The 20,682-nt window shown below is 41.1% G+C and overlaps 1 protein-coding gene across 1 annotated transcript in view; it reads left to right on the top strand.

Moving 5' to 3' along the window:
* MTHFD1 (methylenetetrahydrofolate dehydrogenase, cyclohydrolase and formyltetrahydrofolate synthetase 1) overlaps positions 1–20,682 on the top strand; it is a 37,480-nt gene that overhangs the window by 8,680 nt on the left and 8,118 nt on the right. The window contains exons 4-23 of the mRNA XM_072337398.1: positions 207–260; positions 663–799; positions 948–1,048; positions 1,252–1,388; positions 2,784–2,895; positions 7,018–7,145; positions 7,837–7,934; positions 8,438–8,611; positions 8,831–8,967; positions 9,225–9,271; positions 11,481–11,588; positions 11,686–11,760; positions 13,763–13,865; positions 14,810–14,886; positions 15,841–15,981; positions 17,542–17,610; positions 18,134–18,245; positions 18,439–18,578; positions 19,000–19,041; positions 20,063–20,163. Coding sequence (XP_072193499.1) covers positions 207–260; positions 663–799; positions 948–1,048; positions 1,252–1,388; positions 2,784–2,895; positions 7,018–7,145; positions 7,837–7,934; positions 8,438–8,611; positions 8,831–8,967; positions 9,225–9,271; positions 11,481–11,588; positions 11,686–11,760; positions 13,763–13,865; positions 14,810–14,886; positions 15,841–15,981; positions 17,542–17,610; positions 18,134–18,245; positions 18,439–18,578; positions 19,000–19,041; positions 20,063–20,163 — 2,093 coding nt within the window. The remainder of the gene's footprint in view (positions 1–206; positions 261–662; positions 800–947; positions 1,049–1,251; positions 1,389–2,783; positions 2,896–7,017; positions 7,146–7,836; positions 7,935–8,437; positions 8,612–8,830; positions 8,968–9,224; positions 9,272–11,480; positions 11,589–11,685; positions 11,761–13,762; positions 13,866–14,809; positions 14,887–15,840; positions 15,982–17,541; positions 17,611–18,133; positions 18,246–18,438; positions 18,579–18,999; positions 19,042–20,062; positions 20,164–20,682) is intronic.

Here is a 20,682-nt window from a genome sequence, read left to right on the forward strand (position 1 = left end):
GCCAATATAAGTAGACAAAGCACAAATCTTTTATCTTCTGCACTGATGGCATTTCCAAATAAAAGGACTGTAGCAACAGAAATAGGAGATAGACCTGGGAAATGTGACAAAATGAAGATGAGGTTGAGCTTGACTGAAAGAACAGCCAGATCAATCTCTGATATCATTTTGGAAATCGGATAATTTCTGGGCATTCTCATTTGCAGATTGGGATCAGTGCCAATCACATAAAGCTACCAAACACTGCAACAGAAGCTGAGGTAAGTAGTGTAGTTGATAAAGAAAAATCATGTCATTTCGATTTCAAGCCAAAGGGGCAAAGTTATCTTTTTTTTGTAAAATAGGAGGGAAAGGCTGCTTGTCTGCAGATGCGACTCATGAAAGAGGAACAGGAACCCGATGACTTATTTGGGTTTTTTGTTTGCTTTTTCCCCTTTTCTTTTCTTTTAGAGAAAGCTAAAGCACAACTACATAGAATTTAGAAACTTTAGCAGATGTATTTCTCAGCATAAAAAATGCGAGTCATTCATACTTTTTGTGTGGAACAAACCAAAGTGTGTTCTGTTTCTTTTAATCCAGATAGGGTTGTGTTGTGTTGTTTTTACCTTCTATTAATCTCGCTTCGGTTTATCAGCCATTAGGTTTTTGGTCTTTCCTTGTAGGTCCTCAAGTGCATCGCTTCTTTGAATGGAGATCCTGCTGTTCATGGCTTCATAGTGCAGTTGCCCCTTGACTCTGATAAGCCTATCAATACCGAAAAAATAACCAATGCTGTTGCACCTGAGAAGGATGTAGATGGGTAAGCTGATATCACCCCTAGAGAACATCACGGCTACTCCTGAATTAGACTCCTTTTTTCCCCCTTTTTTTCCTCCCTCCCCTTCCCTTTTAACTGGTAATTATGAGACTGGGAATTTACTTGGCTTCTTTATTTCTTCAAAATACAGCTTAAGTAGCATCAATGCTGGGAAACTGTCTAGAGGAGACCTTGGAGACTGCTTTATTCCGTGTACTCCAAAAGGATGCATGGAACTTATCAGACAGACAGGTAAGAAGGTTTCCATTATTCATGAATGCAGTAGTCTTCAGCAAGAGGAGCAATTATCCATGTTTAAAGCAATACAAAACCCAAAAGAAAAGTAGTATCCTGGAAAATATTATCAAAACACATATTGACCGATATACTCCGGAGCTATTTGAGATTGGGATGCAGAATGACATTTTATCTTCTCCTACCTTCCTGTGGTACAGGCATTCAGGTTACAGGGAAAAGAGCTGTAGTGGTTGGTCGCAGTAAGATCGTTGGTGCTCCTATGCATGACCTGCTGCTCTGGAATCATGCAACAGTAACCACTTGCCATTCAAAGACCTCAACTCTGGCTGAGGAGGTAAGGGGAAGGATGGACTCGTGAGGCTGTACCTATGTGCTGCAAGCCAATGCTACCAGCTGCATGCTTTTGCCTGATGTTGTCTAAGTCAGTGTGCCTGGGTTGTTTTTAATCTGAAATAGTTTTCTGGTCTTGTTCTCCAAATGTTTGCCTGAATCTACTGCTGTTGAAGGTCCTTCTTTAGAGGGCTGCAATTATAACAATAAAATTATTTTTATTCGGGCTAGTACTGGGTATTTAATCATTCCTTCCTAACCTCCAGGTAGTGGCCTGCAAGACGGAGTGTATGTTTTCGTTTGGTTTTTTTCCCTAAAGATGCCAAGTGATCTTCTACTTTCGTGTCTAGGAAATGATAGACCAAATTCCTTCTCTGTATTTCTGTTCTAGTCTATTTTCTATGACTGGGAGTTTGTACCATTTTCTTCTTTAGCAGTAAGAATGACAGAAATAGTGTGTTGCTGTGCTACCACCTACTTGAATTTTGTTGAGCAATCAACACTGCCAGGCTTTATAGGCAAGTATCAAAGCTGGAATGGAGGTAGGTGTACTTGAGTATAACTCAAGTGCAAGATCAGAAACGCTACAATTCTTCATTCCATTAAGTTGCTGTTCAAGAAGACTGTTGTTAGGCTGATTAACAACGGAAGTGCTAATTTGCAATGAAATCTTAAAAATAGCTCTTCAAAGAAAAAAATTCCAGGGGATAGCGGCTTCCTAAGGATACAAATGAAGCAGCAGGTGAAGTAGCAGGGAGTTTTTGTCCAAGGTTCTAGTAGGAACTCTGTGACCAGATCTGTCATTCTTGCTGATTACTGTCTGAACAAATACCGCTGCTGAATTACAATCAGCTTCCCCAGGTTTTGCATGTTGCGCAGACCTGGACATAAAAATCACAACGCTGCTGCCACAAATGAAGTGCCGCTTACTGTTCTGTGTAGGGGTTGCTCTCGGCAGTTCTCGGCAGCTGTCTGATGAGTTCTGGGTGTATTTCTAGTAGTGAGAAGCAGATAATATGCAGCTTAATATGCAGGGATATTTGAAGGAAGGAAGATCAGAGTATGCTGAAGGCTTTCATCTAGAAGTACTGTGTATCATCCATTTGGGAATCATGGAAGAGTTCAAAGGAGGTTGTGAAGTGTTGACTAGAAACGGTTCAGGGTAGGAGCGTGAAAATAGGCTGCAATTTCTGGCAGTGGGAATTTGTCCTTGCCAAGGAACTGTTAGCTGCCTTTCATTGCTGATGATGCCCTTCCATTCCTCTAGATGCAGTGGGTGAGCACACAATTTCACTACAACCAAAACTGATTTTAAGTTGCGGTTGGAGCAGCTCTGCCTTTTTTCTGTTCTTGGTGTGGTACAGAGTAGTTCGTAAGGATTTGTTTTTCTTTTTTGTAGGTTGCTAAAGCTGATATCCTGGTGGTTGCAGCTGGTAAAGCTGAAATGGTGAAAGGTGAATGGATCAAACCTGGTGCAATTGTAATCGACTGTGGAATTAACCATGTGCCAGGTGCGTGGGTAATGTATAAAGAGTGGGAATTTATTTGTATATAAATGCAGTTGCTATGTAAGTACATGGATACAGTTTCCTTGGTGTTTCTAGTCCATATGAATTTATTTCTCCTATAAGTCTGTCTTAGGTAATGACAGCAACCCCTCTGAAGACTCAAGAATAACACGAAGATGGTTTTGAAGTACTGTTGTGAAGCAGATCAGCGATAGTTTTGCTTCTGCCATCCATGAGACTGATTATCCGTAGAGGAAAAGAGGAGGCCTATGTATTATTACAACATAGTATCTATGTAATTTGCTACATCTATATAGCTAAATCCTGCTGCTGTTGTCACTTGTGAGCATGCAGCTTTGCTGTCGTTAATTTGCACAGTTAGATCTCATTAAGCTGTTCTGTTTGAAACACATAAATGGCAAGCAGTCTCTTAAAGTAGCTGTGGATTTGTTGAATCATAACATTAACATCTTAGGTTTGAATGACTGTTGTCTTGAAACAAAGCAGGTGCTGCAAGAAAATTGGTGACGGTGGCTCTGGCATAGAACAAAGTGCTTGAACATAATGGATTTGGGGGTAGGGTTTCATTTAGCTGAGGCACAGGCAGTCTGGCAATTTCTGTTTTCACCTCATTTTAAATCCAAATTGCAGATATTCAATGATATGGAAAATTAGTCACCATCCAACTATCTCTCTGCTACACCCACAGGGTTTTTAGAAGGTAGTTTTCATAATTAATCAGTCATCTTGTTGCCATTTAATGGAATGTAAAGAAATTTCTGCTTAACAGTCTTATTCCTCAAAGATGACGTTGATTTGCATTAAAAGCCATTAATCCTCTGTCTAATTAAAGTTTAAAAAAAAAACAAAAAACAAACCTATCTGCTGTTGCTATTTGTTGAAGTATTTGTGCCAAGCTTCCCAAAGTTAGGCAGTTTGCTAAGAAGCAGAGTCACCGCTGAGATTGGTGAAGCAGAGAAGTCTGGTCCCTACTCCAGTCACGTGTACCATCGCATTTCTGACCTGATGACTTTTTTGGGGGGGGGCTTGATGTGAATTGCATCTCTATGGTCACATCCCTGTTTCTTTGCAGTTCACCTCAGCAGCGCACTGAGGTCTGGGTTTCTTGTATTGCCAGCCTACTCAGTGCTATATGCCAGTTTGTTTATGGCATTGTGTGAAGCTCGCTGGTCAGGGCTTGATAGTGCACCATGGGAATGGCCAGGTTTCCAAACAATGTGTACCTCAGGCTTTCCTGTGATTTTTCTGAAGCTACTGAATTTTCCAGTCTCTATTTCCCTTTTCATTGTGAGGAAAAAGATTTCAGATGAATCTTCTGGAAAGTCAGTGCAGGAATTGGGAGAATTGATGCTTTGAACAATGGGGCGATAAATAGCACAGTTGACATACGTCTTACCATAGCTTTAAGCGCACCCAGCTAGGTGCCTCCTAGGCATATGTGTGAATGCAGCTGAAGAAAAGAGAGATCTCTGGATGTGCAGCTGTGGGATGCATCAGGTCTTGCATTTACGTGTTACAACTGAACAGAATTTCTTCCAGGTCTCTCAGTAGAGGGATAGGGAGGGAGGACCTCCTGAAGTCTTTACAGAAAAGGGTATCTTTTTCTAAGCATCATCATATTTGTGTTTCTCACTGCTGCAGGTGGGTGTTAGTTCAGCAGGTGTTCTGAATGCCTTATTTCAGGCCTGTAGGATTCGCTTTGCTACAGGAATGAAGAGCAGTGCAGGCAGAGAAGTTTCCCAGAGATGGCACAGCGTCCTTCTGTGACTCCTGGTGGAGGAAGTGTTCAGGGGGTACCTCTGATATGGGATTTTGCAGCCTTAGCCAATAAAAGACTTTAAACAGCAGAATGTGAGAGCAGTGAAGGATGATCTGCTTCCGGAGATTTCTGTGCCATGCTCTTCAAACACCAGAGGAGCCAGAAAGATGCTGTAGGAAGTTCTGACCTCGTGATGTTTATATCTCTGTGTTCTGGGAATCGAGTTGGCACCATAGGCCAGAAAAAGCAGATTGTACTGGAACTGTTGTCAGACATCTTTCCCAGGAAAGAAAAGTCAGCCTACAAAAATGTTGTCTATATGAGGGTCACGTATGGTCTTGTATGCTTGCTATTGTATGTCTAATTGATTAATAATTGAAAGTGTGACTTGTACATTATACCAGTGTACACTGACACAAGTTTACAGTGTGAATATTCCCAGCTCTTATCTTACCAAAGTAGAACTGTATATTAGTTCTACAATTGGACTTGCAGCACCCCACAGGTAGATTGAGGTCATTGCACCTGTTCATTACATGTATGTAGGCATGTCTTTCATCAATTAGATATCAAAGTCCTTGGATGCTGTCCATCATAAGTTCTAGTTAGCTGGATAACCTACTGTAGCAAAGAAGACACAGGCATAGGGAATGCTTATCAGTGTCACTGATGCTCTCTATAGCTCTGTAGTTTAAGGGCAGAATGATGAATATTCAAGAAGGTAAAATTAACAGGAAGGAGCTTTATGTATGAGTTTTCCTTCAAAATAATTTTTTAAAGGTCACTGGATAACCTCAAGGTTGTTCTCAGCAGCACTTGGTGTAAGGTGTGAATGCAGGAGCAAGGACTTAGGGTTTGTTTGGCTTGTGCTCATCACAGTGTCTGTCTGTGTAGCAGATCAGGCTGTTTGTGTTTGAAGTCATGTGTTTCATCTCTTTATTTCTTCATTTTGAGGTCTGGAGCCTTCCTGACTGGGGTGGTTGGTAAGCCTGCTTGGAATCCAAGGGAGAAAATATAATCATACTATTTGCCTTTTACAAACTTAATTAATCCTGCTGTCTGGGCTGGAAGGCCGGGCTGGTCTGCAGTTTGGGAAGTAAAACTTGACAGTTGCTGTAGAAACAATGTTAACAGCTGTACTTTAGTTCAAAGCTTGAACTTTAGGGAAAGTAAGTGTCTTAAAAACACACATTCAGCAGAAAATCCAAACAGCTGATTGTCAGCAACTGCAGCTAAACCTCAGTGTTGACAGGAGCTTCTGTTCCCTCTTGCATTTTACCACAGAAAGCTGCTAACAAGTTTGCTTTTTCTTACATTCTCCCTCCTCATCAAACGTATGCATGAATAGAACATAATCAGTAACTTTAGCATACATTTATGGTACGCAAGATAACTTTTCAGTTTAACAGCATTAAAATCTGCCATACGTTTTTTCACACTGCTTAACGCTTTCTCAAGTCCTGATACCTGAAATAAGGATCTGCCACTCCAGAAGAAACTTATTTGCTTTTTTTGTCATTCTGTGTCCATAACTGGTGAGTTCCTGAGATGATTCTCATGGTTTACTCATGCATTTTGTCTTTTTGTCTCATATGGGTGACCTTCAATTTAATGCGGTACAGCAGGTGGTAGCATTTGTTTCTGCCAGGAAGGAGATTGTTCTGCTGGAGCTCTTTTAAGCCACCTGTGAGGTTGGTTTTGATGAGACTGTGCTCTGTGACTGGAGTATTTACCAGTCCATCATTTAAGTGGCAATATGTAATAGAACAGCTCAGCGCTTTCTGTCTCCAGTTTCTGTAAAGGTAGATAATTTTATTCAATAGTAAGGTCTAGATTTTCTTCAAAGTGGAACAGAGCAACTGTCAATCTTGGTTTTTGGAACATCGATCTTCCTTTAGTGTCTACTAGATCACTGATTCATGTTTCCTTAATACTGAAAGTTTGCTATGTCTTCAGAGTAGTACAGCACTACATGCTCTACATGCACAGGTGTAAGATTTGGTGTAAGCTTTGCTTCCCCCAGCTGCTGGAAGCAGCATTTGTTTTGGAGTCTTCAGATTGTGACAGTCTCAGTTCCACTGAGGAAATATTTGATGCTGAAGAAAAGGGAGAATCTCTGATCAGTCTGGTACTAATGACACATAATGGGAAGATGTAGTGTTTGAGCCCTGATGTTCTGAGTGAAGTATGGTGGTAACAGCTTCTTCTAAGGGTGCTGTTTTAACTTTGTTTTGCAGCTTCCTGTGTACTTAGCTTCTGATTTGGTTACTCCAACAGAGGAAAGGACTTCAGCTTCAGTCACTGCTGCTCTTTTTGTGTAACTTAATCTTTCCTTAAATCCCCAGATAGCACAAAGGCCAGTGGAAAAAGAGTTGTAGGAGATGTGGCATACGCAACAGCAAAAGAGAAAGCTGCTTACATTACCCCAGTTCCTGGTGGTGTTGGACCAATGACTGTGGCCATGTTAATGCAGGTATGTGAACAGAGTGTGAAACATCACAAGTCATCTCCTCTATGTTTGCCTTCAGGGTATATTGCTGTTGACCATCAGCACACTACAAAGAGAAGTTGGTGCTTCTTCCTTGTTCTTACACAAGTCTAGTTAGTATTTGCAGACCAATGAAGGTAAATGTGAAGAAAATGTTAGGAAAAACAACAGTCTTTTGGATTTGTGTGTGTGTGTGTTTTCTTTGTTTTTAAACTGTATGTTCTCAAAACTATGAGAACTGGTTTGTTTTAGAAAGCTCTGGATGTAATACTAAAACTCACCACAAGGCAGTGGGATAAAGAAGGGGGAGGTTAGCAGAGTAAAGCTGCTCCCTCTGTTCCTTGTTTTGCTTAAGAGATGGTACTGACATCACCAAAAAGAAAAGCACAGTAAAAGATGCCACATATACTAATATTTATAAATGAATAATATATTTCGCAGGACTGGATTTTTATCTATCAGTATCTCTACAGATCTAGACAAATCTGTCTGTATTCCTCTCAAGGAAATACAGAGTGAAACCTCATTCCTCATTGTTAGCAGCAGTTGTAAATTAAAGCATTTTATGTTAGTTCAAACAGAGATAAAGAGGAGGGGAAAAGCCATAAAAGGGTCTGTTAGCCAACAAGGTTCCTACAGTAGTTGTTGCTGTAATGCCTTTTCATTCTTGATTTAGAGTACAGTGGAGAGTGCGCAGCGTTTTCTGGAGAAATTCCAGCCTGGAAAATGGAACATCCAATACAACCAGCTTACCCTAAAGATGCCTGTTCCAAGGTAATGCTTTCAGAGAAGTTGCTGATGGTGTTCATACATTGCAGTACTCACTTCTGTTGGCAAGCTTTGTATAATACAAAGCATACAAGTATGTAGAGTGTAACTGGGGTTGAAGTTTGGAGTGATGTAGAGAGAAAGAAGCATGAGGTCTCCAAGGTGAGCAGAGCTAACCATCAGTGTTCTTGTGACGTGTTGAAGTGTAGGCTTGGGTCATCCATATAATGTTAAGGTATAAACATGGTATTCCACAGATGATGTGTTAACAGAGCCTTACGTGGCCTCTACAGAAAGTCATTCTTTTCTGTAATTTTGTCTGTTCTATTTTGTTGTTGTCCTCTAAAGATACTTGTATTCTATGTAGCCAATATAGGTGGAATTGATCCATTTAATGAGGAGAGGGTAAAGCTTCCCTTTTAGAACGTAGACCAAGTGCTCTGCCTAGAGCAGGACATTTGTGACAGATCAGTAATATTTACTGATTGCCCTTGCTCTCTTTCTTTCAGTGACATTGAAATATCACGGTCTTGCATACCCAAGCCCATTGATCAAGTTGCAAGAGAAATTGGCCTCCTCCCTGATGAGGTAGAACTGTATGGCCAAACTAAAGCCAAGGTTCATCTGTCAGCTCTGAAACGTCTGAAGAACCAGCCTGATGGCAAATACATCGTTGTTACTGGGTAGGTACTACAGTTACTAAGGAGACATCGCTTACATGGTGTCAGGGTGAAAAGAAACTTTGATAGTGTTACTTGTCACTGTGCTGTCTTTTGGCAAACTGACTGTGTGGAGTATTGGCATTAACTGCAGTCACTGGGTGCCTGTGTTCTGCCTTTGAGTGTTTTGGGGTTCGCCTACTACAAGAGTTTCATTGTATGTGTTGTACTTTCTCACTGCAGGATTACTCCCACACCTCTGGGAGAAGGGAAAAGCACCACCACCATAGGTCTTGTTCAAGCCTTAGGAGCACACCTTCACCAGAATGTCTTTGCTTGTGTTCGGCAGCCTTCTCAGGGGCCAACCTTTGGGATAAAAGGTATGAGCTGACTAAATGGGAGAAGATAGCGGAATGAAAATCTTTGAATGCTGCATTGTAGTTTTTATGTAATTCCCAGTAAGGATGACATTTCATTAAGAAAGAAAAAATCTTGGTAAGTCCTTCAGTGTTTCCTCAAGTGCTATGCAGGGATATTAACTAAGCTGCCTTCTTAAAGTCATTAATAAAATATATACGTTACCACCCTTAGCTAGGGAGACCTTTATTTGTGTGATTTGACTGTTGTCTTTCCATAGGAGGAGCTGCTGGTGGTGGCTATTCTCAAGTTGTTCCCATGGAAGAGGTAATTGTTTATACAGAGCCTCATTGCACAGTTAGCTTGCAGACCTTGAAGAAACATTGCAGTCAGATAACTCAATTTCTGTGAGTAGCGCTGCAAGAATGATTGCTTGATTTCAGCAAAGCTTATTTAGAAAATGCACTTCTTTGTTTCAGAAGAGTGTCTGCATGGTCAGGGAATTTCACAGAACTGAGAATTCCCAATCCCTCTATTCCCTCCCCTCTTCTGCCCCAAATTACTGCACACCCTCGAGCAAAGTACATCCTGTACCTCTTTTTCCCAGCACTGAAATTAAGATTATAATGACTTGGAAGCTTATGAAATAGTTCTGTCAGCAAGAGTGGTCGTTGACTCCTCCTGTGAGCTTTTTTGGTGTGCTTGTGTTTTAGATTACTGACATGGAATGGGAAAAGGGAAAATGCAAATCAGTAATGCCAAGACCTCAGCATGTGGGTGACTGGCACTGCAATGCTTTTTTGGTGTGACTTGGCAACAAATAAAATCCTCTGTCTGGGAGCAGGGAGCTAACAGGCACATGTAGCTCCTGCTCTTGTGCCTCCCCCAACTCTCTTTTAATTGCTTGTAGAATCTTACCTTTGTCTCGAGTACCATCGGTTGATGCAGGACAGTTTTCAGAGGAAAAGCAAAAGTGATCAAAGGGGCTGTTTGTTCCTATTGGTGCAGCAAGTCCAGAGAAGGTTGGAGAAAAAAAATAATTAAAAAATAAAATGTTGAGGAGGCAGATGATTGATTTAGTCATGTGCCAAAAACACGTGTGAACGATAGATGTGACAGGAACAATAATCTCCTTCTGCTTGAGAGTGTTAGCAAGATAAGGTAAAAGACTGGGGCATTTGCAGCAGTGGGAAACAGACTCACATTTGAAATAAACTGGCTGAAAGTTGCCCAAGGAGGCTGTGGATGCCCCATCCCTGCAGGCATTCAAGGCCAGGCTGGATGTGGCTCTGGGCAGCCTGGTCTGGTGGTTGGCGACCCTACACATAGCAGGGGGTTGGAACTGGATGAGCACTGTGGTCCGTTTCAACCCAGGCCATTCTGTGATTCTATGATATATAAAAGGACTTCAAGTATGACCCACATGGTAGGAAAATACGTTGCAGTTTTGTGGGAGTATTTTAATCAGTGTGTGACTCCAAATACTAACATTTCATGGTACAGTAGATGCAATAATGACCTTGATATGCCATCAGATGTTTCTGCATGCAGCTTTCATCCCAGAAAATTATTAGCAAGTGAGACATTTTTCAATGATGACTGTAGAATTAAGGTGGTAATAATTGCTTCTTATTGCATATATGTAGAATAAGAAAATTGGCATTTCCTAATTAGGATTTATAACTACCATGTGACTAGTTCCACTCTGGTTTCTTTATTTGCTGTTTCGTTTATAAGACCACAGTAGCAGGGCTCTGACACAGTGGTATCACAGTCATCTATCATAGCACTTTTTTACTGTCAATTTTTCATCTTCCTCCTGTGCTGCACTGCTACAGAGGAAAAGAATCATCCTAACAGCCTTCCTTCTCTGCCCTAATGCAGGTTTGTCAAGTGAATTCTATATCCAAAATCTTTTGTCTGTATAGCTACAGCGCAGGAAGAAATCTCACGTAGACAAACCCACTCAAACTGTCTTTTAACGAGATAGAACCTAGAAAATTACTAGCGTTGTCACTGTGTAGTATGTGGTCTGCAAGGCCTGCCTACGATACTGTGTGTGAGCTTATGCAGAGCTCTTTGCAACCACAGCTCTACTGCTAGCACCACCCAACACTGCTGGCTTGAATTTAGCACAGATATGTTGGTGGTAGCAGCAGGAGCTTTAGCTGAAGTACGTGTGAAGCCTGTTGTGCAAATGATGTGAGTGGGTCAGAAGGAAGGTGAAGGAGGAGCAATGCAGATATGCCATACCATGTTGTTCTCAGATATTAAGGAATGGTTCTCGTGTAAAAATCTTATTTGGAAGCTTTGTTCTGGAAGTTTGTAAAATGACATAAATGTGGGGGAGGCATTTTTCTGTTTTAGAGAAATTCTTTCCTCTCTTCCACATACCGCACTGAGCAATCTCTTCCCCCTCCACCCTCACTCGCTTTAGTGTTGCTATTAATATGTCTCTCTCCACCTGTCTACGATGTATTGAAATATATGAAAATTGCAGCAAGATGAGATAAGTGATATGTTCTATGTCCTTCAGTTTAACCTTCACCTCACCGGTGACATCCATGCTATCACTGCAGCGAACAACTTGGTTGCTGCTGCTTTGGACACACGTATATTCCACGAGCAAACTCAGAGCGACCAGGTAGGATCCTTTCTGCTTGTGTATTTCAATCCATCTCATTCTGGTCAAGATGTTTGGGGTGTGCCAGCAGTACTGACTGTGTGTTTTGTTCTGCTAGGCCCTCTATAACCGTTTGGTGCCTTCTGTCAACGGAGTCAGGAAGTTCTCAGAGATTCAAATCCGAAGGCTACAAGTAAGTTCATTAGTTTTACGCTTGTTTATGAATCAGTTCTACTTACTCCACCTTTATGTATTCTGTGTTTGGTTACAAAAACACTTGTGTTATCCTGTAGGTCACAGAATCACATAGGCTGTGATCTTGAAGGTCTTTTTCAGCCTGACTTATGGAGTTGACCTGTCAGTAAACTATGTTCCTTAGTGCCATGTCCACATACGTCTTAAATACCTCTAGGGATTTAGTCTCCACCACTTCCCTAGGCAGCCTTTTCCAGTGCCTAACCACCCTTTCCACAAAGGGTTTCTTCCTAATAGTCATTTTAAGCCTCCTTTGCCTCAGCTTGAGACCATTTCCTTGTGCCTTATCACTTATCATCTGACATAAGACTACAACTGACTAGACCAACCAACAACTTAGCATTTGTTTTCTGCATCGAGTATGCAGAAGTCTGGCAGCCCATGTTACAGCACAGATAACAATGAGATGAAGCTCCAAGGAGAAGAATCATTTGATTTGACTTCATTGTATGCTGTGTGAGTAACACAGTGGGAAGAAGCAGAGAGATTAGTGCCCTTTGTTAATAGTGACAATTTAGTGTTCTTGATGTAGTTTTAGAAAAGACCAGCATTAGTCTTTGTCTGTTACGGTCAGCCACAGATAAAGATGAATAATTCCTGTTCATGTGACAGCTGTATAGATAATGCAGCACAAAAAAGCAGGCAGTGTACCAAATTCAGCAAGAAAGAGAAAGTCAAGATTTTCTTGTCTTATCCAGGTTGAGCAAGCAGGAAAGAAAACAAAAAATGTGTCCCCTCCATCCCTTACTTCTCGGCTCAGGAAAAAGAATCTCGGTTAAATGAGTGCACCTAGCACTGAATGTTGGACCCTGAGCAGGTCACAGTTCCTCCAGCCTTCAGTAATGAATGTGAGCCTGTGTGTGTCCCTGGCCTCTTCATAAATGAGGAACAAGAGTAGTTTTTGCATTGGGCTTGAACCTTCTGGCTAGAAGGACAAAGTGGGGCCTGCTAAGCTTATTCCAAGAACAAACCTGTTTGAACAGTATTCACACTCTATCAGTTGCCCACTTGGAGGTCAGGACCAATAGAATACTTAGGAAGATGAAACTCTGATTTATTAATTAGCTATAATTTTTCGACCATTAGAAAATACGTGGCCTGCTTCCACTGCTGTGCAGAGTAGCTCTGCCATGTGTCTTGGTGGGCTGTAAGGATGCAAATACCAGAGAAAGATGATCTTTTTCATGGTATGGTGGGGATTTGTTTGTTTGTTTTTTAATGCTGTACTTGAAGAGGAAGAGAACAGACCTCTTTCTTCCCCGCTGTTCTTCTGGAGAAAATAGGACTTAGCTGTCTAGTTAATTAAAAAAGGCTTGCTCCTTCATAAATCAACTCAATCGTTTTCTTCATTTCTAAGCTTGCACTTGTATCAGTCTTGAGATAATTCTTCTCTCAATTAAGCAACTTGGCAAACAGCCCATCCTCTCAGTATGTTCAGGATCAGCTTTCTGGGATGCTGGCAGCCTTGTGACCGAATTGTTTAATTCCTCCTTTGTGCTGCTTAACCAGCGTGCTGAAAGCTGTGTCTTCAAATATGTATGGCTGTGTGCAGTGACCCTAGGCAAACTAATGAGAAATGGATGTAAGCATGTGAAACTAATGATTAGAACAAGGCATGTAAGGAACTGCAGAGCTTTCTTTCTTAATACTTTCTGTAGATGCCTTGCACAAAATTAGGTGACAGGCTGCCCTGATGAGCTCTATTATTTGCGTTGCCCTTTGCTAGTTGGCGAGCAGCAAGCTCTGCTTCCAGGTTAACACTGATACAGATCAATTTATGTTGCTGTGGGGCTTGAAGGGACACCGGTAGGGCATTTCCTCCTTATTTCTGAATATTCAGGTGCTGCTACCAAAGGTTAATGGTTGTAGTGAAAGGTTCATTTCTCTAAATCTTCTCATTATACTTTATTATTATTATTATTTCTTCTTTCCTCCCTCAGAAACTGGGCATTAACAAAACTGATCCTGCCGCCTTGACGAAGGAGGAAGTAAACTTATTTGTGAGACTGGACATTGACCCAGCTACCATAACATGGCAGAGAGGTACAAGAACCATTAAATTAAACTATTGTTTAAAAAAAAACAACCCACCAAAACTTATCAAATGGAGCTGCAAGTGTAGAAAGAACAAAGTTTACTGAGGTAAAGGAAAGCAAAGCAGTGCTGGTTTCTCTTTTTGGTGCGATGGGTGCCTGCAGATGGGATCTTGTTTCTAAAGGGTCTGACACCAGGGCTTGGATCTTAATCTTTGTGAATTCAGACTGCGCCTCACTAATTGGTGTGAGTTTCTGCTTGTGGTTTTGATGGTCACTGAGGGAGTTTTCAGTTTGGCAGCCATAGCAAACAGTCTTTCTGCCTGCACGTTTTGAGAAAGCACTGTGAGCAAGGAGAGGCTACTGCTCTGGAATTAAACTGAATTTGAGTCTGCCCACTTGCTCTCTTGGGGACTGACAGCAGAAAAAGGCTCAATGTTTTGTAGTTTGTTTTTAAAAACATGTTTAAAGATACCTAAAGTAAGATCCATCTCTGGCCTTCCTGAATTAGTATTTCACTAAAAAAAGGAATTTCAGATAAGAGGGGGGGGCAAATGTAAGCCAATATTTGATTGTGTTCCAAGGGTAATTTGAGCTAGTGGGGTTGTAGGGAATGTCATTAAATAGTAGGATCTGACCATTTTACCCTTTCATTTACAAAATGTTAATTTTATTTCATTTTTCCATAGAAATTTCCTGATCTCATTTTGACTAATAACGATGAAAAAAAGGTTTTGGACTTGTGGTTATTGAGGGAGGTAGACTTCTGGTTAAAGTGCAGTCTGCATTGACTGTGAGCATCTTAACATCGTTGCAGTTCAGTTGGAGAGGCTGGTGTCCCAAGCTGCCATCTGCTACTCATGGCTTATCTAGCCAAGCATTTGTGGTGGTATAGAGATGTGATTTTGGTCACGCAGTGTGACTTCTTGCTTCTTTCTTTTTGCATCCCCACAGTACTGGATACAAATGACAGATTCCTTAGGAGAATCACTATTGGACAGTCTCCAACAGAAGGAGGCTTTTCACGAGTGGTAATTATTCTCTTTTCTTGCATCTTGTAAAAAAACACTTAAAAAACCTGAATCTGAAGCAAACTTCTTCAACTCCAGATGTTTGTCTTACTGGTACCTTGTTCTGGAGACAGCAGAAAGTCTCTTTGGCTAAGCAGTTAAATTTGCTACCAATGCAGTGTGTAGTTTTACTATCTGTTCCTTTAATCCCTTTCTTGATTGTTGGATTCCTGAATTGGGATGACTGTGACATAGTAACAGTGACATATGAATGCTCCCTGCAAATACGGTGCCTGGCAATTGCTAGCTAATCTTAGCCAGTGCATGTGCTTTGGGTGGGATGCATCTGGCTCTAATTCAATATCTGAGCTTGTTGTCGAGATTCATTGTATAACCAACATAGAAAAATAGGCAGTTCGGACTGTGATATTTTTATCCTTTAAGTAACTGTCAAATTAATAGTTCAAATAAGCTGTGCCCATAGAGTCCTGTTTTTATTTACCAAAAGGCCTCTAGGGTGCCTAGCTGCAATGGAGGTATTGTGTTATATCCGATGAATTCTACCCTTCCTTTGCTATTGAACCAATTCTGGTTTTCTTGGCTTTTTGTTTTTCCTTTGTCTTATACTGCACCGTTTAGCAATGGTTAGATGAGTTAGTAAGCTCAGTCTTCAAAAATGTATTGTTGGTGTTAAGATTCTTACATGAATCACCAGTTTTGTGTCAGGAGGGAGTCGTGTAACAGCAATGGAATGAGTGTCTCTTGCTTTATTTTGCAGAAAATAATGATTTGAAATTGTGAATTTCAATGACGTATATTCTGAGAGTAGTACTTTAGATTTGTTCTCATGGATGCATGTCTGTATTTATTTTTTATTATAATGGTGATAACTGACTTTTTTCCCCCAAGAATTTGAATGAGGTGAGGATTTCTGCTGAGGAATCTCGATGAATTCACGTTCTTTGTCTCTTGAAGGCTCAGTTTGACATCACAGTGAGCAGTGAAATCATGGCAGTTCTAGCACTCTCTGATAGCCTGGATGACATGAAAAAGCGACTGGGCAGAATGGTAGTAGCTTCCAACAAGAGAGGAGAACCTGTTACAACAGATGACCTTGTAAGAGAATTACTCCATTCTTGAATGCTAACTTTCTCCTATTACTTCTGAAAGTCCTTGGATTGAAAAACATTGGGATGGTTCTGTATGGGATCGACTTCAGTATATAGAACATTTAGAACAAGATGAAATTTTAGTCTCTGGAGTTCATAAAGGATTTCTATGTTGGCATGGCTAGCACCTTATGCAGAGACTGCATACATGTGTTTTGGGCAGGGACAAAGGGTTCTGTGCGATGTACCATCAAATCGAAGCTAGCATCGTAGGAACTAAGGAGAAGTACATGGTGTTTTCTAAATAAAAAAGCATATTTACAATGAGGAAGAATTCAGAATGCATCCTGCTGGCCGTCTGATTGTTGTTAAGCTTCCTGGAGAAAGGAAAGCATAAAGCGGAGACAAAACTTGGTGCAAATTTAATTACAGATGATGAAATACCTTAGGCTGAGATGCTGTGAATGCTAGAAAAGTCAAACGTATTGCAAGTAAGTGGAAGGCTTCCATTAGGCAGCCTTTGGGAGAGGCACGAATCCATTTCTACTGAATGAAATGTTCAATTTAACAGCCCTAGTGATATCTGTTACCATTGTGCAGTTATAAGCAAGTCAGAGCTGCAGTACTGTCTTGCAGCTGTCCACTAGTGCAGTTCTTGAGATGTTTGTGGAGTATGTCAGTTAGAACTCTCTCATACGGTGCTTCATCTTCTGGAGAAGGTGAAGGGAATGCGAACCATATGTAAACTCTGCCCCATCACTTGCCCTCAAGACAGAAAACAGACTCAGGACTGTTCTACTAGTCAGCGGCCCCTGATACAGGCCGGAACATGGTGATTGCAGAGACCAGACTGACACAATAAGATGTCCAGATCCTTCTGCTGTAGTTTAACCAGTATCATGAGTGCACTGCCAGGAAACTCAAAGGAACTGGGGAGAAATGAGGAATCAAAAATTGACTGTGGGTTTTCAGAGATGGAGATGTACTGAAGCGTTATTGATTGACAGGCCTGAAATGTCATCATGGAAATCTTGCTCTGTATCTTTCATTATTCTAGAGATGACTGAAGTTTAAAGCTTATCCATTAATGTTAACTAAGCCTTCATGTGGCAAGACTGAGGCTAATGAAACATAGCAGTGAATGTCTTTGAAAAAAAATATAGATGTATAATTGAGTGCTGCAATTCAACTGACATTAAAAGGGAAGAAGAAATTGTCTTGGAAAACTTTCCCTGCTTTCTGCCATTCAGTGGGGCCCAAGAAACCATGTGTACCTAAGGGTTACTCTCTCACTGCTCTTCCTTTCTCACCTCATTATAGCGTTAAAAGAGCAGTTCGTCTTTACTACTAAGTAAGTTGACCAAGCAAGGTCATAATGGAAGAGGCTGCGTTCAGCAGAAATCGCCAGTTAGAGGGATGCAAAAGGTATTATTCTGCTCTGCTCAGACCAGCATATTCTGCAGCAACTGCTGCTTGCGTTCCTGCAAGATCACCATAAGGTCTGGACAGCATAGGAACTGTCTCAGTACATCTGGTAACTGATAGCTGTCTTTGTTTTTTCTTTTAGGGAGTGACTGGTGCCATAGCTGTCTTGATGAAAGATGCTGTTAAGCCAAACCTGATGCAGACACTAGAGGTGAGCACAGATGATTCACTCTGTGTTTTGAGAAGCAAGGAGTGTTCCCTAACCTCATTCATCTCAGTCAGTATGGACTTACTTTGTTTAGACTTGGAAGCTTATTGTTGTTTCCTACCTAAGATTTGGGGCTTCTTTATGGGCCTGACATCATCATGTGGGATGGCCCTGGGGAAATGAAGTACACCTTGCTGTGTCTGTTTTGTTGACTTACATCAAGAAATGTTTTGACAATCTAGATGGTATGGGCGCAAGAGAATGGCAGAGTTGCTATGATTTAGCCATCCATTTCCAAAGTGGGTCAATATCTCTACTTCTACAGATCATAACAATCCAGTTGGCGATGCAGCCCTTAGTACTGATAACAAATGTTTAATCAGAGGGCTGTAAGGTCTGTCTTCTAAGAACTTCTCTTTTTACCCTTCAGATACTGTACTACTCAGCTCCTGAAATGATGCACATGTGCAAAACGTTACCCCCCTGATTTTCTTTATTTCTCTTTGCCTCCCTCACCCTTTCGTAGGGAACTCCTGTGTTTGTTCACGCGGGACCTTTTGCCAATATTGCACATGGGAATTCTTCAGTGTTGGCAGACAAAATAGCGCTGAAGCTTGTGGGCAAAGAGGGCTTTGTTGGTAAGTGTGTGGTGTTTGTTTTTCAGGGAGAGACTTCCTATTTTATTATTATGACTATCTTTTCTGTTTTCTATTGTTTGGTTTTTTTTGCTGTCCCAGAAGCTTCTGATTTCTGCAGTCAGAGCACTGATTTCTCTGCCCAGCAACCTCTCACAAACTTCAACGTTGTTTGTTATTTTTCTTCCTACTCCAGTTACAGAAGCAGGATTCGGTGCAGACATAGGCATGGAGAAGTTCTTTAACATTAAGTGTCGTTATTCTGATCTCCGGCCCAATGTGGTGGTGTTGGTTGCTACTGTCCGAGCTCTGAAAATGCACGGAGGAGGGCCTACAGTAAGTAGTAAACAAGGTTTTATTTAGGCCTGAGTGAGGGGCTTTTGTTCCAGTCCAGCAACTTAAAGCTCTGTAGGGTTTGATTTGCTTATAATTGTCTTGAGATTTACAGTTATCCATATGTCCCTGCTGCTTGCAAGCTGCTTCATTGTAGTATGTTACATATCCATACCTGCTCATTTTATTTCCCCAAGGAAGTACATTGGGGCATATTTGCTGTTAGCATAATCCTTAGTTTTGTTATATTGTGAGAGCATCTTGGCAGTCTTTTTTCTTGTTTTCCCCCTTAAAAGAATAGGATCAGGCTGAAGTAGAATGATATGTCTTGGTGCAGTTTAAGAAGAATCGATGCAAATTGTCAGAATAAAAATCTTATGGGGTACAACCCCCCTTTTATGTTTTCTTTTAACTCACTCTCCAGGTCTCTGCTGGGATACCTTTGCCAAAGGAGTACACGGAGGAGGTAATCTTAGCTTTTTCCAGCCATTGTGACAGTTAACCAATTAATTGTAGTCGTTATGTGATATTATCATTCAGTGCGCGCATGGACGGCTAGTGTGTGTCATTTCTATAGCTGGCAGGGAAATGCTTCCTCATACAAGCTTTAGTGTCCTTTTTTTTCTTCTAATGCTGTTACTTTGGCTCTGCTCTTCCAAGCATTTATTGCACTTGACCCAGCCGGCATTCAGAGCTTTCCTTTTCTCCTGAGCTTGCATAATTGTCTGTGAGCTCAATTTTTCATAGTAATGTCTGCTCAGTGTCCCTTGACCCTCTCAGTACAGAGTAATTGCCGAGCTGAAATATTGTATCTGGAAATATTCGGAGTGCCTGTCTAATTGCTCCCTTCTTAGCAGCAGCAGTTTTGTTTTCCCCTTGCCCTTCTTTTGCAAGCAGGGAGGAAAGCAAACTAAATCTCTCCTTCTGCCCTTGTGCCTCAAATAGTTACGTGCACTTGGGTAATTGATCTGGTTCAGCTTTTTCACTTCTAACGCTTCTTCTTTTGATAAGAAGGGATGAAATGTCGGCACTTCCATGAATAATCTCTGATGCTGTAAAATGTAAATATACGTGAAGTGAAAGCTGTTATCACAAACTTCAAACAAATGTCATGAAATTCACCGCTAATGATATTTAATACACGAAGACGGATGTGTCATAGAGGAAAATGAGGTTTTACTGTGAGGAGATAATGAGCACAGGTATTGACTTCAGAATAACAAAAAATGATAAAGTGCTTTCTCCTCCCTTGATTTCCATCTTCAGCTACGAAGTTATTAGAAACATTCATTCCTTTTCCTGTTTTCCATGCTAGACCATGCACTGGTCCTAAGTGTTCAGAAAGCAGCTCTGAAATTTCGCCTCTGTGGTTTCCATTCCTGCTTTGGCACTTAAATAATGAGCTATGGATGCGGTGGATTTGGAGTAAAGGTTTCACTGTCTCTCATAAAATGTATGTTCTGCTTGCTCTCTTTTTTTTTTTCCAGAATCTTCAGTTGTTGGCAAAAGGTTGCAGTAACCTAAGCAAACAAATCCAAAATGCTCGGCTGTTTGGTGTCCCAGTAGTAGTGGCTGTCAATGCTTTCAAGTAAGTAAGCTGGGCTGTGGAACCGATGCATGAGAATAAAATGGTGGCACTTTTTATGCTACATTTAACACACTGTCTTGTTTTCAGCACTGTCAACGTGTTGTTTGCAGAAAGCAGCATTTCTGCAGTGCTTGAAGATGCTGAATAAATAGCGGAGCTCTGCTCAGTCATTTCAAATGCATGCTCTGGTTTAGTTTAGCTTAGGATCTTGTGATTAATGACTTACATGCCATAGCTTAGGCCCTAACTGGCTAAGTTACTGTAGACAAAAGGTGCCTGTGACAGTATGGGATTGAAGTTCATAACGGATGGTGAGGTGCCTGTGCTGTAGACCGCATTGCATTCAGTGGTCTGCAGTATGAAGTCATGCCAAACCAAGAAGCATTTAAGGCTCTGCACGTTGTACTACAGAGGAATCAGAATCTCTGTGTGGTCTTTCTTTATACAAAAGCAGAAGGGCTTGGAACTGTTGCATTAAATCTGATGCCAGTTAAAGCAGAGTAGCCAGCTAAGGATTGT

This window comes from Excalfactoria chinensis, chromosome 5, assembly GCF_039878825.1.
Source record: "Excalfactoria chinensis isolate bCotChi1 chromosome 5, bCotChi1.hap2, whole genome shotgun sequence".
Classification (NCBI taxonomy): domain Eukaryota; kingdom Metazoa; phylum Chordata; class Aves; order Galliformes; family Phasianidae; genus Excalfactoria; species Excalfactoria chinensis.